This window comes from Erythrolamprus reginae, chromosome 7 (assembly GCF_031021105.1).
Source record: "Erythrolamprus reginae isolate rEryReg1 chromosome 7, rEryReg1.hap1, whole genome shotgun sequence".
NCBI classification, from domain to species: Eukaryota; Metazoa; Chordata; class Lepidosauria; order Squamata; family Dipsadidae; genus Erythrolamprus; species Erythrolamprus reginae.
Window position 1 is genome coordinate 73,580,674 of NC_091956.1, and position 14,502 is coordinate 73,595,175.

The following is a 14,502-nucleotide window of genomic DNA, read 5'->3' on the forward strand; positions in this document are numbered from 1 at the left end:
TGTGGTTTCACTTAATGACAGCTTTGCTTAATGACCAAGTTTCTGGTCCCAATTGTGACTGCTAAATGAGAACTATCTGTATATTTTTGTTTTATAGATGCTTATTGAAAAGTGATAAGACATTAATGAAATGTATTACTACTGTTCTTTAATTGCTCTTTAAGCAATTTATTTGCTTAACCTTAGTGGATTAATTAAATGGAATAATTAGAAACATAGAAGACTGATGGCAGAAAAAGACCTCATGGTCCATCTAGTCTGCCCTTATACTATTTCCTGTATTTTATCTTAGGATGGATATATGTTTATCCCCGGCATGTTTAAATTCAGCTACTGTGGATTTACCAACCACGTTTGCTGAAAGTTTGTTCCAAGGATCTACTACTCTTTCAGTGAAATAATATTTCCTCACGTTGCTTTTGATCTTTCCCCCAACTAACTTCATATTGTGTCCCCTTGTTCTTGTGTTCACTTTCCTATTAAAAACACTTCCCTCCTGAACCTTATTTAACCCTTTGACGTATTTAAATGTTTCGATCATGTCCCCCCTTTTCCTTCTGTCCTCCAGACTATACAGATTGAGTTCATTAAGTCTTTCCTGATACGTTTTATGCTTAAGACCTTCCACCATTCTTGTAGCCCGTCTTTGGACCCGTTCAATTTTGTCAATATCTTTTTGTAGGTGAGGTCTCCAGAACTGAACACAGTATTCCAAATGTGGTCTCACCAGCGCTCTATATAAGGGGATCACAATTTCCCTCTTCCTGCTTGTTATACCTCTAGCTATGCAGCCAAGCATCCTACTTGCTTTTCCTACTGCCCGACCACACAGCTCACCCATTTTGAGACTGTCAGAAATCACTACCCCTAAATTAAATTAATTAAAATGCTAACAGTAATTAAATTCTATTGATTTACCAAATTGTAAAAATAGACATATACAAAACTTCCGTATATATTACTTGCAACCAAGTATGGCAAAATAAATATTCTATTAAACAATACAATTTCTTTCTCACTGTATCAGTAATTTATTTATTGATTGGTTATTTGATTTGATTTGATTTGATTTGATTTGATTTGTATGCCGTCCTTCTCCGAGGACTCGGGGTGGCTAACAGCATATAATATAACAATACAGTACAACGGCAAATCTAATTAAATTTAAAATTACAGTCTAAAAATCCAATATTTAAAAACAATCATACAACATATATCTCATTTCGTTAGTGATATTCTAGTATTTCTGGAAACATTCGTACGAATAAAACAAATGCACATATTAAAAAGGCTATAAGTGAATTATCTGGACAGTGTGTTATTTTTATGCTTCCACTTGAGATGTTAGACTGGCTTTACTGCAGATATCTTAGCCAGCATAATATTGCATACAAAATGTGCCAGTGTAATATGAACAGTGGGGTAACCTTGCACAAATTGGGAGACATTGAAATCTTGGAAGTCCTTCAATCTATAGCCAAGTGTTTCAACCTTGGCAATGTCAAGATAGGTGGGTTTCAACTTCTAGGATTCTCAAGCTAGCCACTGGCTGGCTGGTGGAATTTGGGAGGTTAAAGTCTACTCATCTTTAAGTTGCCAAGGCTAAGAAACACTGCTCTAGAGCTACTACAATATACTTGTATCCAATAACGAAAGCTGGGATTTCAGAGGTAAGAAACAGAATCTTTCTTTCTTTCTTTCTTTCTTTCTTTCTTTCTTCCTTTCTTCCTTCCTTTCTTTCTTTCTTTCTTTCTTTCTTGTTTGTTTGGTCCCACAGAGTGGGTCTTCTCCAGGTCCCGTCAACTAAACAATGTTGCTTGGCGGGACCCAGGGGAAGAGCCTTCTCTGTGGCGGCCCCGGCCCTCTGGAACCAACTCCCCCCAGAGATTAGAATTGCTCCCACCCTCCTTGCCTTTTGTAAGCTTCTTAAAACCCACCTCTGCCGCCAGGCATGGGGGAACTGAGATACTCTTTCCCCCTAGGCCTTTACAATTTTATGCATGGTATGTCTGTATGTATGTTTGGTTTTACAGTGAGGGGTTTTAACTGTTTTAATATTGGATTGTCATATGCTGTTTTACTACTGTTGTTAGCCGCCCCGAGTCTCCGGAGAGGGGCGGCATACAAATCCAATTAAATCAATCAATCAATCAATCAATTAATTAATTAATTAAAATTTATTTATTTATTTATTTAATTTGTATGCCGCCCCTCTCCGTAGACTCCAGCCACTTCATTTATTTATTACTAGGCACTACCTTCAAGCATCACTTTACCTTCTATATGTAAGTCTCCGAGACCGCCTTCTGCCGCACGAATCCCAGCTACCGATTAGGTCCCACACAGAGTGGGCCTTCTCCGGGTCCCGTCAACTAAACAATGTCGGTTGGCGGGCCTCAGGGGAAGAGCCTTCTCTGTGGTGGCCCCGACTCTCTGGAACCAACTCCCCCCAGAGATTAGAATTGCCCCTACTCTCCCTGCCTTCTGTAAACTCCTTAAAACCCACCTTTGCCGTCAGGCATGGGGGAACTGAAACACCTCCCCCGGGCATGTACAATTTATGCATGGTATGTTTGTTTGTGTGTGTGTTTGTTAATAAATGGGGTTCTTTTTAAATCTTTTTAAATCTTTTAAATTTATTTGGATTTGTCATGATTTGCTGTATCTTGCTGTGAGCCGCCCTGAGTCTGCGGAGAGGGGCGGCATACAAATCTAAATTATAAATAAATAAATAAATAAATAAATAAAATAAATTCATAGTACTCTGCATCTGTCCACAAATAAGCACCCTGATGTGCTTCATTGGCCAAGGTGTTTTAAACCATCTCACCTTTATGCTAGTTGGAATTCTGTGTGGCCAGTTTGACACCTCTCCCCAAACTGCTGGCAAGTTTCCTGTTCATACTGGGTAGACAGGGTTGAAGCCATGCTGGCCCGATGTTTCATCTCTGCATTTGGTAGAATTTAGCGAAGTGATGTGGGCCGGTCCCTTGCATTTTCCTGAAGGGTCCCGCGGATCAATCCGATCCCATTGCAGTCTGGATGTGGCCCGCAGGCCTTACGTTTGACACCCCTGCTGCAAACCATCTTAGGGATGGTTCATCTGAATTTTTCCTCTGTGGCATTTAGAAAAAACAATTTTTAAAAAACCCTGTAAATCAGTGATTTTCAACCTTTTTTGAGCTGCGGTGCATTTTTTACATTTACAAAATCCTGGGGCACACCACCCACCAAAATGACACAAAATGTCACCCTAAGACACTCTCCTCTCTTTTTCCATCCCTGTCTCCTCCCCACCCTTTTGTGTGTGTGTGCGTGTGAACCATTTCCAAAAACAGGTGAGGGCTGGGGGGGTTTTCTCTCTTATTCTTTGGGTGTTTTTATCATATGTTTTAAATCAAGAGTCACTTATCTCTCTCTTTTGTTTCTCTCTCTTTCCTCTCATTCTCTGTCTCAATCATTTTCTCATTTCTCTTTTTTCCTCCCCTTTTTGCTCATTGCTCTCTCTCTCTCTCCCTTCTCCTTTTCTCTCTCTCTCTCTTGCTTGCTTTCTCTCTCACTCTTGCTTTCTCTCTCTTTTGCTTTTCTTTCTCTCTTGCTTTCTCTCCCTTCTCCTTTTCTCTCTCTCTCTCTCTCTTACTTTCTTTCTCTCTCACTCTTTCTTTCTCTCTCACTCTTGCTTTTTCTCTTTCTCTTTTCTCTCTCTCTCTTGCTTTCTCTCTCTCACTCACTCTCTTTCTCTCTCTCTTTCTCTCTCTCTTGCTTTCTTTCTCTCTCTTTCCCTCTCTTTTTCTTTCTCTCTCTCTCTCTCAGCAAAAAGTTGCGAGACCGGAACCTGAGCTTCCTTCTTCGCGGCACACCTGACCATGTCTCGCGGCACACTAGTGTGCCACGGCACACTGGTTGAAAAACACTGCTGTAAATGACATGCTTTTACGAAATCTTAACCCTCCTTTACTCGTTGTAGTTCTTTCTTTTTAAGGAGGTTAAACAGAAATATATTAGTATGAAATACTGTAATTATCATTTTGATTGATGAAATATTTGTTTCTTTTTCTATTGAAATGTGAGAAAATCTTGCCTGCAGTGTAGTTTATTTTAATCTGCTCTTGCCTGAAAAATGTGGGAATTAACGCACACATTCTGAATCTGATAAACTGTAAAAAGTCAACCTAAGCAGTTTATATTTCTTTGCATTAAATGTGTTTGTGCCAGGCATATGGGCCTCATTAAAGGCAAAGCCGATACCATTCTGATTTGTATTGCAAAAGGTATCAGTAATGCTTCAGGAATTTATGAAGTAACTTAATACTCTTAACGTGCAAGATTCAGCTGTTTTATTTAAAGCTGGAGAAAATAACTCACAGAACAGTAATATGTTATGCTTTACGTAAGACATTCTTAAGATTGTATTTGTATTTATATAAATATGGCATAATTTTCAATATTATTATTATTATTATTATTTATTATTATTTATTAGATTTGTATGCCGCCCCTTTCTGCAGACTCCGGGCGGCTCACAACAATATTGGATGTTATTATGCATAACTATTTCTATATAGTTATGCTAACTGTGCTAGGAATGGTAGTGGACTGAGAAGAAGGAGCAAGCAAAAAACACTTTGGCATGATAACGTTAAACCTGATACAAAGTTGAGCATCCAACAATGGAAAAGAACTCTGCTTGAAAGAATAGCATGGCGAGCACTTGCCTATAAAGTCTCCAAAGCCACATACTACTAAAAGTCCTGTATCTCTTTGTAATATTCAATTGGATGAAACAGTGCATCCATAGAGCAACAATTTTTTAATCAATATATTTCAAATGGTGTAACTTAAATAATGTATAATGCTTGGCTGCATAGCTGGAGGTATAACAAGCAGGAAGAGGGAGATTGTGATCCCGCTATATAGAGAGCTGGTGAGACCACATTTGGAATACTGTGTTCAGTTCTGGAGACCTCACCTACAAAAAGATATTGACAAAACTGAACGGGTCCAAAGACGGGCTACAAGAATGGTGGAAGGTCTTAAGCATAAAACGTATCAGGAAAGACTTAATGAACTCAATCTGTATAGTCTGGAGGACAGAAGGAAAAGGGGGGACATGATCGAAACATTTAAATATGTCAAAGGGTTAAATAAGGTTCAGGAGGGAAGTGTTTTTAATAGGAAAGTGAACACAAGGACAAGGGGACACAATCTGAAGTTAGTTGGGGGAAAGATCAAAAGCAACATGAGAAAATATTATTTTACTGAAAGAGTAGTAGATCCTTGGAACAAACTTCCAGCAAACGTGGTTGGTAAATCCCCAGTAACTGAATTTAAACATGCCTGGGATAAACATAGATCCATCCTAAGATAAAATACAAAAAATAGTATAAGGGCAGACTAGATGGATCATGAGGTCTTTTTCTGCCGTCAATTTTCTATGTTTCTATGTTTCTATGTATCTAAAATCTGGGGCCTTTGTTTCCCATGAGATTGAAATTTGGCAAAGCTGGCCAAATTTGTCTCTATTTGCCATTTGCCATAGTTGTCTCTAATGAGTATGTGTATTGACTCATGCAGCGTGTTTACAGTATTATTTATCCTCCTTATTCTTTAGTTTGCCCTCTTATTGGTATTATGATTATGATCATTATTGTGTTGCATTACACATAGATTGAAAGTTCTGCACCAGAGACAAATTCCTTGTGTCTAATCACATTTGGCTAAATAAAGTATTCCAATTTAATTCAATTTCCAATGCTTCTCACCACTTCCTACAAGGAAAATCAATCGGAAAGCCAGTAAGAAATTAGAAGTCACTCCCACTTCCACTGCTTTTTCCCCTCCCCAAGGTTATTATGTTTCTCTGTTTAGATAAGGAAATACATCTGAAACAATGACCCCGTGGGCTAAGGATTTTACATAAGACAACATTTGTATTTTTTGTTTTTATTTTGTGTACATAATTTGTAAAGGAAATGTAAAAGGAAAACATTATTGTGCATACCAACTAAGAATCATTTATTTATTGGTGTCATCTTCTGAGTAAGACACTCACTGAATGCAGAACTCCAAGGCAGGTAGATTCCTCAAATAACATGTTTATTGGATACATCATATCGACACCGTCAGTGAAAACTAACTCTAAAGGTTCCCCCAGTTTTCACCTAATTAAAACAGCAAAATCAATTTCACCTGTTGTCAGCACATTCAACTTTGTACAGAACAAAGTATTCAATGAGAATATTTCATTCATTCAGTTCTAGGATGTGTTATTTGAGTGCTCCCTTTATTTTTTTGAGCAGTATAGCGTAGTCCCTCGCTATACCGCGCTTCACCTACTGCGGCTTCACTTCATCGCGGGTTTCTGAGGAAGTCGATCGGCAGATTTAAACAGCCAGCCGAACTCGATCGGCAGGTTTTTTAAATATATATATATATCTAAAATTGTAAATACTGTATTTAAATACTGTATCTAAAATAAATACTGTGTGGGAAGGGTTTATAAACACTTAAAACAATGAAAACTTACCAAACAATTTCAATATAAATACTTAAATAAGTACTATCAATCGATAAATTCCCCATCGCGGATTTCACCTATCGCGGCCAGGTCTGGAACGTAACACCAGCGATAGGTGAGGGACTACTGTACAGTGATACCTCATCTTACAAATGCCTTGTCATACAAACTTTTCAAGATACAAACCCAGGGTTTAAGCAGGGGAATCCCAGCAGCACAAAAACGGGCGCTTCGCTGACAATGGAAGTCCAGAGGTGGGGTTTCCCAGCGAGGGGAACTTCAGTGAAATCACAGCATCGCAAAAACACAGAGGTCCGGAGGTGGATTTCGACGACTTTGGTGTTTTCGCAATGCTGCGATTTCACTGATACTCCCTTCACTGGGAAAACCCACCTCCAGACTTCCGTTGCCAGTGAAGCACCTGTTTTTGCGCTGGTGGGATTCCCCTGCTGGAATTCCCTTGCAGCATCGCAAAAACACAGAAGTCTGGAGGTGGGGTTTTCCATGGAGGGGAGACTCAGGGCAATCCCAGCAGTGCAAAAACAGGCGCTTCGGCTGGCAAAAGGGGTGAATTTTGGCCTTGCACACATTAATCGCTTTCCCATTGATTCCTATGGGAAACATTGTTTCATCTTACAAACTTTTCACCTTAAGAATCTTGTCCCGGAACCAATTAAGTTTGTAAGACAAGGTATCACTGTATATCATTCAAAGAATTAGAAATGTTTGTTCAAACCTCAATACTCGCATTCTAATAAGAATACTTATTTCTTTATTTTTAATCAGCTGATGGAGTTTTACTGTCAATCCTGTGAGACAGCCATGTGCCAAGAATGTACAGTAGGAGAACATGCAGAACATCCAACAGTCCCTCTTAAGGATGTAGTAGAACAACACAAGGCTTCTCTTCAAACGCAGTTAGATGCTGTGAACAAAAGGTGAAACTATAAACATTTTCTGGTTATAGAATTGCATGCTAGGGCAATTTTCTCCAGCTTGGAACCTTCTAGTTGAGTAATGGTTATACTTTCCAGAGCATGTGTCTGGCAATTCTACAAGTTTGGATCTGGTAATTCTAAAAGTCTAAGGAAGGACAAGTCTTTTCTGAAACACATAAACAGAAAATTATTTATGACCATTTAATGTATAGATACTTTTACTTCCTGCGCTTTTCACTTTCATGAAGATTTTAAATGTTTATAAAGTGCAATAATTTTCTGGTTGAAAATGAAAAATGTCAACCTGAATTTATTATTCTTCCTTCCTTTGTTTAGAGAATAATCAACTAAATTCTTAGGAGACATTGGTAGCATTCATATAATGTTGGGCCAAGTTTTTAAAGAAAAAAAGTTAAAAAAAACTCTTGAGTCCTTAGGGTTTTCCCATCGACCCAAATTTCCTAATTGCAGTTTAAAATAGCTTGGCATAAATTTATTTGACTGAAGGGTTGTATCAGATTTCGAGGTACATATTCTAAAAATAAGTGAAAGAAGGTAGGACTTGATCCAGAAATGTTAATTTATAGGTAAATAGTAAAATAAATAGTAAATTATAGTAAAAAAAAAGTACCAAAACTTCGATCCTATCTGTCAGGGCCCATGTAAGAAAAATTGATAGGCAACTTTTTGAACCTCTAATTTAAAAATTGATGGCAAAAAATGCAGAAGTTTCATAAAGAAGCCAGCCTATTGTAAAACATATTGACTACCTTTATATGTAAACATAGACCAGAATTTTTCAGGATTTTGGCTCATTGGGAATGAGTAGCATGCTGTTGTTTGCTGCATAGCTATTTTGTGCAGCAAACTGAAACTAGCATTCAGGATGGGTTGTCCTAATCCACTCAGAATGAGGACCGAGTCTGTCTTTTATTGTTAGGGTCCGCCTTGCTAAGACCCAGCTTCGACTCTGTCCTCAGCAGGACGTTTTAACCAGCCCTGTTCCTTGCAGGTGCTCTCAATTATACAATTTCATAAAACTCCCACAATTTCATAAAAATAGCACCTTTGGGGCTGCCTGCATATAACTATCTCAATAGTAATTACTCTGTTAATAATGGGTGAGGGTAGATGTTTCTGGGTTTTAGGAGCTTTTCTGTTAATCCCAAGTACCATTTTAAGGTTGCCTGTTGAAAATCTTGAACTTCAATGTTGGAGAAAACTCCTGAGAATACCAAGGATGGTCAAGAACACATCCCGCGTCACATTTTGCTCTAAGCTACTGTTTTCTGAATTTTTACAGTTTATAGATACTAAAGTATAATGAAACAACTTCAAGATACAAGATATTAAGAAATAATCAAATTCCCACAGAGTTGGCCTTCTCCGGGTCCCGTCAACTAAACAATGCCGTTTGGCGGGACCCAGGGGAAGAGCCTTCTCTGTGGCGGCCCCGACCCTCTGGAACCAGCTCCCCCCAGAGATTAGAACTGCCCCCACCCTCCTCGCCTTTCGTAAACTCCTTAAAACCCACCTTTGCCGTCAGGCATGGGGGAATTGAAACATCTCCCCCGGGCCTATACAGTTATGTATGGTATGTCTGTGTGTATGTTTCCTTTTAATAATGGGGCATTTAGTGTTTCTTTTAAATTATTAGATTTGTTATATATTGTTTATTATTGCTGTGAGCCGCCCCGAGTCTACGGAGAGGGGCGGCATACAAATCTAATTAATTAATTAATTAATAAATGAATGAATGAATAAATAAATGAATGAATAAATAAATAAATAAATAATCAAATAAATTCTGCCTTAGAATTATTTGTAAATCCAGCTAATGTTTGTGTATAGCTTTTAACATGGGAAATTATCTCTTTATTGATAAATATTATATATTATTCATGGAAAAAAATGAATTGTTTCTCACTAGAAAGAATGGAGAAGCAAGTATCTAAATATTAAATCAGTAATACAGGTAGTCCTCGACTTATGACCACTGTTCCCCCTAAGGTGTGCGGGTGTGCGCTGGCGCACCCAGCAACAGCCTGCCGTGCAGGGTTTTTCAAGGCTGCGCAGGAGCCGGGAGCTATTTCTCCCACCTGACGGCTGCTCTCTCTTCTTGGCTAGGAAGGAAGAGGCTCAGGGAGCCCCCACCAACCATCCCCGCCGAGAGAGAGAGAGGAGCCAAGACAGAGAGAGGTGAGCAGATTCGGCCATAGGAAGGGACACGGAAGGCAGGGAGGAAGGCAGGCAGGTAGGGGGCTGCGGGGACCTTGGGGAATGATAGAAAGATTTTTAGTGTGAAAAATTATTATAAGTCACCTTTTTCAGTGCCGTTGTAGCTTTGAACAATTACTAAATGAACTATTGTAAACCAAGGTCTACCTGAACATTGCATTCAAGCATAACATTTAACTATGGCTTGGCATTGTTCTGTCTGGGTCCCCCCAGACGCCAACACCAACCAAAAAGAGTAGGCAGACACACTGGTAAAAAGCAAAGGCAGTTTATATAATTCAAAGCAAACACAGGTAACAAAAACTGTTCTTACAGACAGAAACACTATGAAGCTTCACAGAGGTGTCACGAAGGCCAGGCAATAAAACAGGATTCTTGCTGGCAAAAACAACGCTGGAGATAATAAAACCCACGCCTCCCCCAAGTCTTCCAGACTTCTAGGCCACAAGCCAAGATCAGAGACGCCGAGAATCGAAGCAAGGTCACAGGACTCCCAATTGATAACTCTCCACAAGACTGTAAGGGCGGGCCTGCCTTTTCAACCCTGCTGAGGAGAACCACACCCAAACCCAGCTGTTGCCAATTCAGGGATGGAAACACCTTTCTAATTGGCCCCGTCTTTGAGCTGCTCGTCTCTGCCTCATGTCTATTATAGCCTGTGCGTCTTCATCCAATGAATCCAGGCTACTAGCTGGGGAGAGCCCCCCCCGGGGGTCTCAGGCTGCTCTCCCTCCTCCTCTTCCTGACGTTCCTCTCCCCCGTCTGCCTGGTCCTCCCCCTCCTGTTCACTGTCCTCCTCCTCTGGGCATGGATCTGGCAGAGATCCAGCCGGTCCCTGAGGAGCCTCAGGCGGAATCACAACAGGCATTATGTGTTCAGGGTCATTAATAAGTATTATTCAAAGTTTAATAATTGTGTAATGATGTATCTTATGAATGTTGAAGGAAAGTTGTGGCATTGATATTTGAAATGTTAACTGCTTGCTTTTAATAGGCTTCCAGAAATAGATACTGCATTGCACTTCATATCTGAAATCATCCATCAACTGACCAACCAAAAGACCAGCATTGTAGATGAAATCCATTCCACTTTTGATGAACTCCAGAAGACATTAAATGTTCGCAAGAGTGTGTTACTTATGGAACTGGAAGTGAATTATGGCCTTAAACATAAAGTAAGAGTTCTATTCTCATCATTAAATATTTCTATTGACTGTATTAAATCATTTGGAAAAATGACTGAAATTTATTATTATTATTTTATTATTATTATTATTATTATTATTATTATTATTTATTAGATTTGTATGCCACCCCTCTCCGAAGACTCCTTCCTTTAATGAAGGAAACCATAAAAAATAGCAAATGTGTCATAAAAATAACCATTCCAGAGAAAATTGACTTTTTCCAGTTTGTTATTATGTAGAAACTAGTGTCTTGTACAAATAAACAGAACATTAGAAACATTGCCCTAATATTGGTTTAAAGGAAGCAGTAATTGGAGATACCTTAAACGAATATTTATGGTTGGATTGTGTATGTGTGGCTGATAATTTTGAAAACCAAAAATTAAAGCATTTACACAAATGGTTTATAATCTGATTTCATTAGATACAGTGCATTGTACGTGTTTTATAATTATTTGGAAGACAAAAATGATAATAAATAAGCAATGTTTCTTGAATATTGGAACAGCATGCCTATGCTTTCAATCCTTAGCATGCATTAAAATTTAATAATATGTAACTAGACATTTTACAAGTATTGTTAAATTGTGCTGTAAAGTCAATTTTTTCCTCTCCACCTAAAAAGGTGGTTAGTACATGTTGAAAGGATGCTAACATGTATTTAAAAATACTTTCTTTAATGTCCATTCCTCTCTGCAACTTACATTTTAATTCTTGCCGGCATATTTCTAGTTGGATGTAGTATTCTGGCTAACTACATAAATTTAACTCAACATATCCTGAAATCATGGAAAATAAAGAAATATTACATTGTTTAACAGAACTGCTACAAATGCTATAAAACACATTGTACCAAAGAAAATGTAACTTTTAAAAGTACCATATTTTTCAGAATATAAGCTGCATCGGAGTGTAAGATGCACCTTAGTTTTTGGGGAGGAAAATAGGGAAAAAATGATCTGCCTACCAGACACTCATCTGGTTAGTCTTTAGTCTGGTCAGTTTTGCCACATCACTTGCTAGCAAAGCATGTAAGATGGCTTCACTGGTCTTAGGGCTGAAAAAAGGCTTTTAAAGCCCAGAAGTCCAGCTGATTGGGCAAAGGGAATATCACTTAGCTAGCAAAGCACAGAATATAGGAAGATTGCTTCACTCGTTAACACCTTGTTAGGGCTGGAAAAAAAGCTTAGTAAAAGCTACATTCGAAGTATAAAACGCACCCAAATTTTCAGCCTCTTTTAGGGAGGGGATAGATGCATCTTATACTCTGAAAAATACGGTAGCTTGAATGTTTAACTTGTTGGCTTTGGTGGCTTGCATACTATGGGCTTGAATGGACTTTTCCTGGTTTCAGATATAAACGTAATTATGATTGTAAGGCAAAATTGGTCACAAATCTACAATTTTTCCTAAGTGGATAGAAAGCATATTGAATGCCGAGCAAATCTAATCAGAAGTTTCTAATTGGGAACTGTTTTTTTTAAAATAATCCTTCTGCAACACATACTTTTTGTGACAATGTTATTCAGTATATATTTTTTTACATTGAGTCCTACAAATATGATATGATTTTATCCAATTTTGCACTGTTAGATGTTTCCCTTAGATATTGAAACTTGCCGATAGATATGTTGTTTGATTTATTACTTGGAACATTAACGAAATAGCCATGTTATTTACTTTTATCAAGGTCTTGCAGAATCAGCTTGATACTTTAATGGAGGGACAAGAAAATATTAAAAGCTGTAGCAATTTTACCTCCCAAGCCCTCAGTCATGGAACCGAAACAGAAGTGTTACTTGTTAAAAAGCAGATGAGTGACAAGCTAAATGACCTGGCAGACCAGGAATTCCCTCTCCAGCCCCGTGAAAATGACCAACTGGATTTCATAGTAGAAACCGAAGGATTGAAAAAATCCATTCATAACCTTGGTACTATTTTAACCACCAATGCAGTCGCTTCTGAAACGGTGGCCACAGGTGAAGGACTTAAGCAGACTGTGATAGGGCAGCCAATGTCAGTCACCATCACAACCAAGGACAAAGATGGTGAGCTCTGTAAAAGTGGAAATGCTTATCTCACAGCAGAGCTGAGCACACCTGATGGAAGTGTGGCAGATGGAGAAATACTTGATAATAAAAATGGCACTTACGAATTTTTGTACACTGTTCAGAAAGAAGGGGACTTTGTTCTGTCATTGAGACTGTACGAACAACATATTAAAGGCAGCCCATTCAAACTCAAAGTAATTAGGTCAGCTGATGTATCTCCTACCACTGAAGGAGTTAAGAGACGCGTGAAGTCTCCTGGTAGCGGCCATGTGAAACAGAAGGCAGTAAAGAGACCAGCTAGTATGTACAGCACTGGCAAGAGGAAAGAGAACCCCATTGAAGATGATCTAATCTTCCGAGTAGGTAAGAAGTGCCTCTGTTTTAAATTTTCCTGAACCGATACTTATAGCTGTGAACAGCGTCCATAATATTATTTTATACTTGTAAGGACTTTCTTTGCTAGTTGTCCATTGTAGTCTTATTTATTTATTTATTTATTTATTTATTTATTCATTCATTCATTCATTCATTCATTCATTCATTCATTCATTCATTTAACATTCTGGTCCGATGCCATGTAGGGCTTTATAGGTCATTACCAACACTTTGAATTGTGACCGGAAACTGATCAGCAACCAGTGCAGGCCGCAGAGTGTTGGCGAGACGTGGGCAGATCTAGGAAGTATTTTTTATCTTTATTTATTTTTTGTTACTTACATATGAAATTTAGAAACTGCCCATCTCATCAAAACGTACCACATCCTTAACAGAATTAAAATGCAATAACAACTTCCATAAAAATTGGAATAAAGGCGCAGATGTCAGAAATAACTTTTAACTTAACGATAAAATGCAGAAAAGATTCTTTAACTGAACGCCTTATAAAACCCCAGAGTTGAGGATCTATTTATTTGTTTGTTTGTTTGTTTGTTTGTTTATTTGATTTTTATGCCACTGTCCTTAGACTCAGTGCGGCTTACAACATGTTAGCAATAGCACTTTTTAAAACAGAGCCAGGCTATTGCCCCCACGATCCGGGTCCTCATTTTACCCACCTCGGAAGGATGGAAGGCTGAGTCAACCTTGAGCCGGTGATGAGATTTGAACCGCTGACCTTCAGATCTATAGTCAGCTTCAGTGGCCTGCAGTACAGCACTCTACCTGCTGCGCCACGCCGGCTCATTTGGGCAGTTTGGATCTGTTCATGATTAGTTTTGGGTGTGATTCTTCTCACAATATAATTTTTTTCCTGAAATTCGATCAATGTATTTCAGATCTATGTATTTTAGTGAAATCACAACAATATCGGTATTTCCTTTACTGCAGTTTTCCACGCCTTTTAAATGGTCCATATCCTTTAGCAAATATTCTTACCTTACCATTTTTCATTGTGAGCCTGAACAAACTGTTATGCTTTACAGTGTTCCCTCGATTTTCGCGGGTTCGAACTTCGCGAATAGCCTATACCACGGTTTTCCAAAAAATATTAATTAAAAAATACTTCACGGGTTTTTTTCTATACCACGGTTTTTCCCACCCAATGACATCATATGTCATCGCCAAACTAATAAT

The 14,502-nt window shown here is 38.5% G+C and overlaps 1 protein-coding gene across 5 annotated transcripts in view; it reads left to right on the forward strand.

The window, feature by feature from the left end:
• The window catches only part of TRIM2 (tripartite motif containing 2), a 68,634-nt gene that overhangs the window by 39,309 nt on the left and 14,823 nt on the right, over nucleotides 1-14,502 (forward strand). For all 5 annotated transcript variants that reach the window (XM_070757843.1, XM_070757842.1, XM_070757841.1 and 2 more), the window contains exons 4-6: nucleotides 7,304-7,455; nucleotides 10,687-10,867; nucleotides 12,570-13,293. In XM_070757843.1, coding sequence (XP_070613944.1) covers nucleotides 7,304-7,455; nucleotides 10,687-10,867; nucleotides 12,570-13,293 — 1,057 coding nt within the window. The remainder of the gene's footprint in view (nucleotides 1-7,303; nucleotides 7,456-10,686; nucleotides 10,868-12,569; nucleotides 13,294-14,502) is intronic.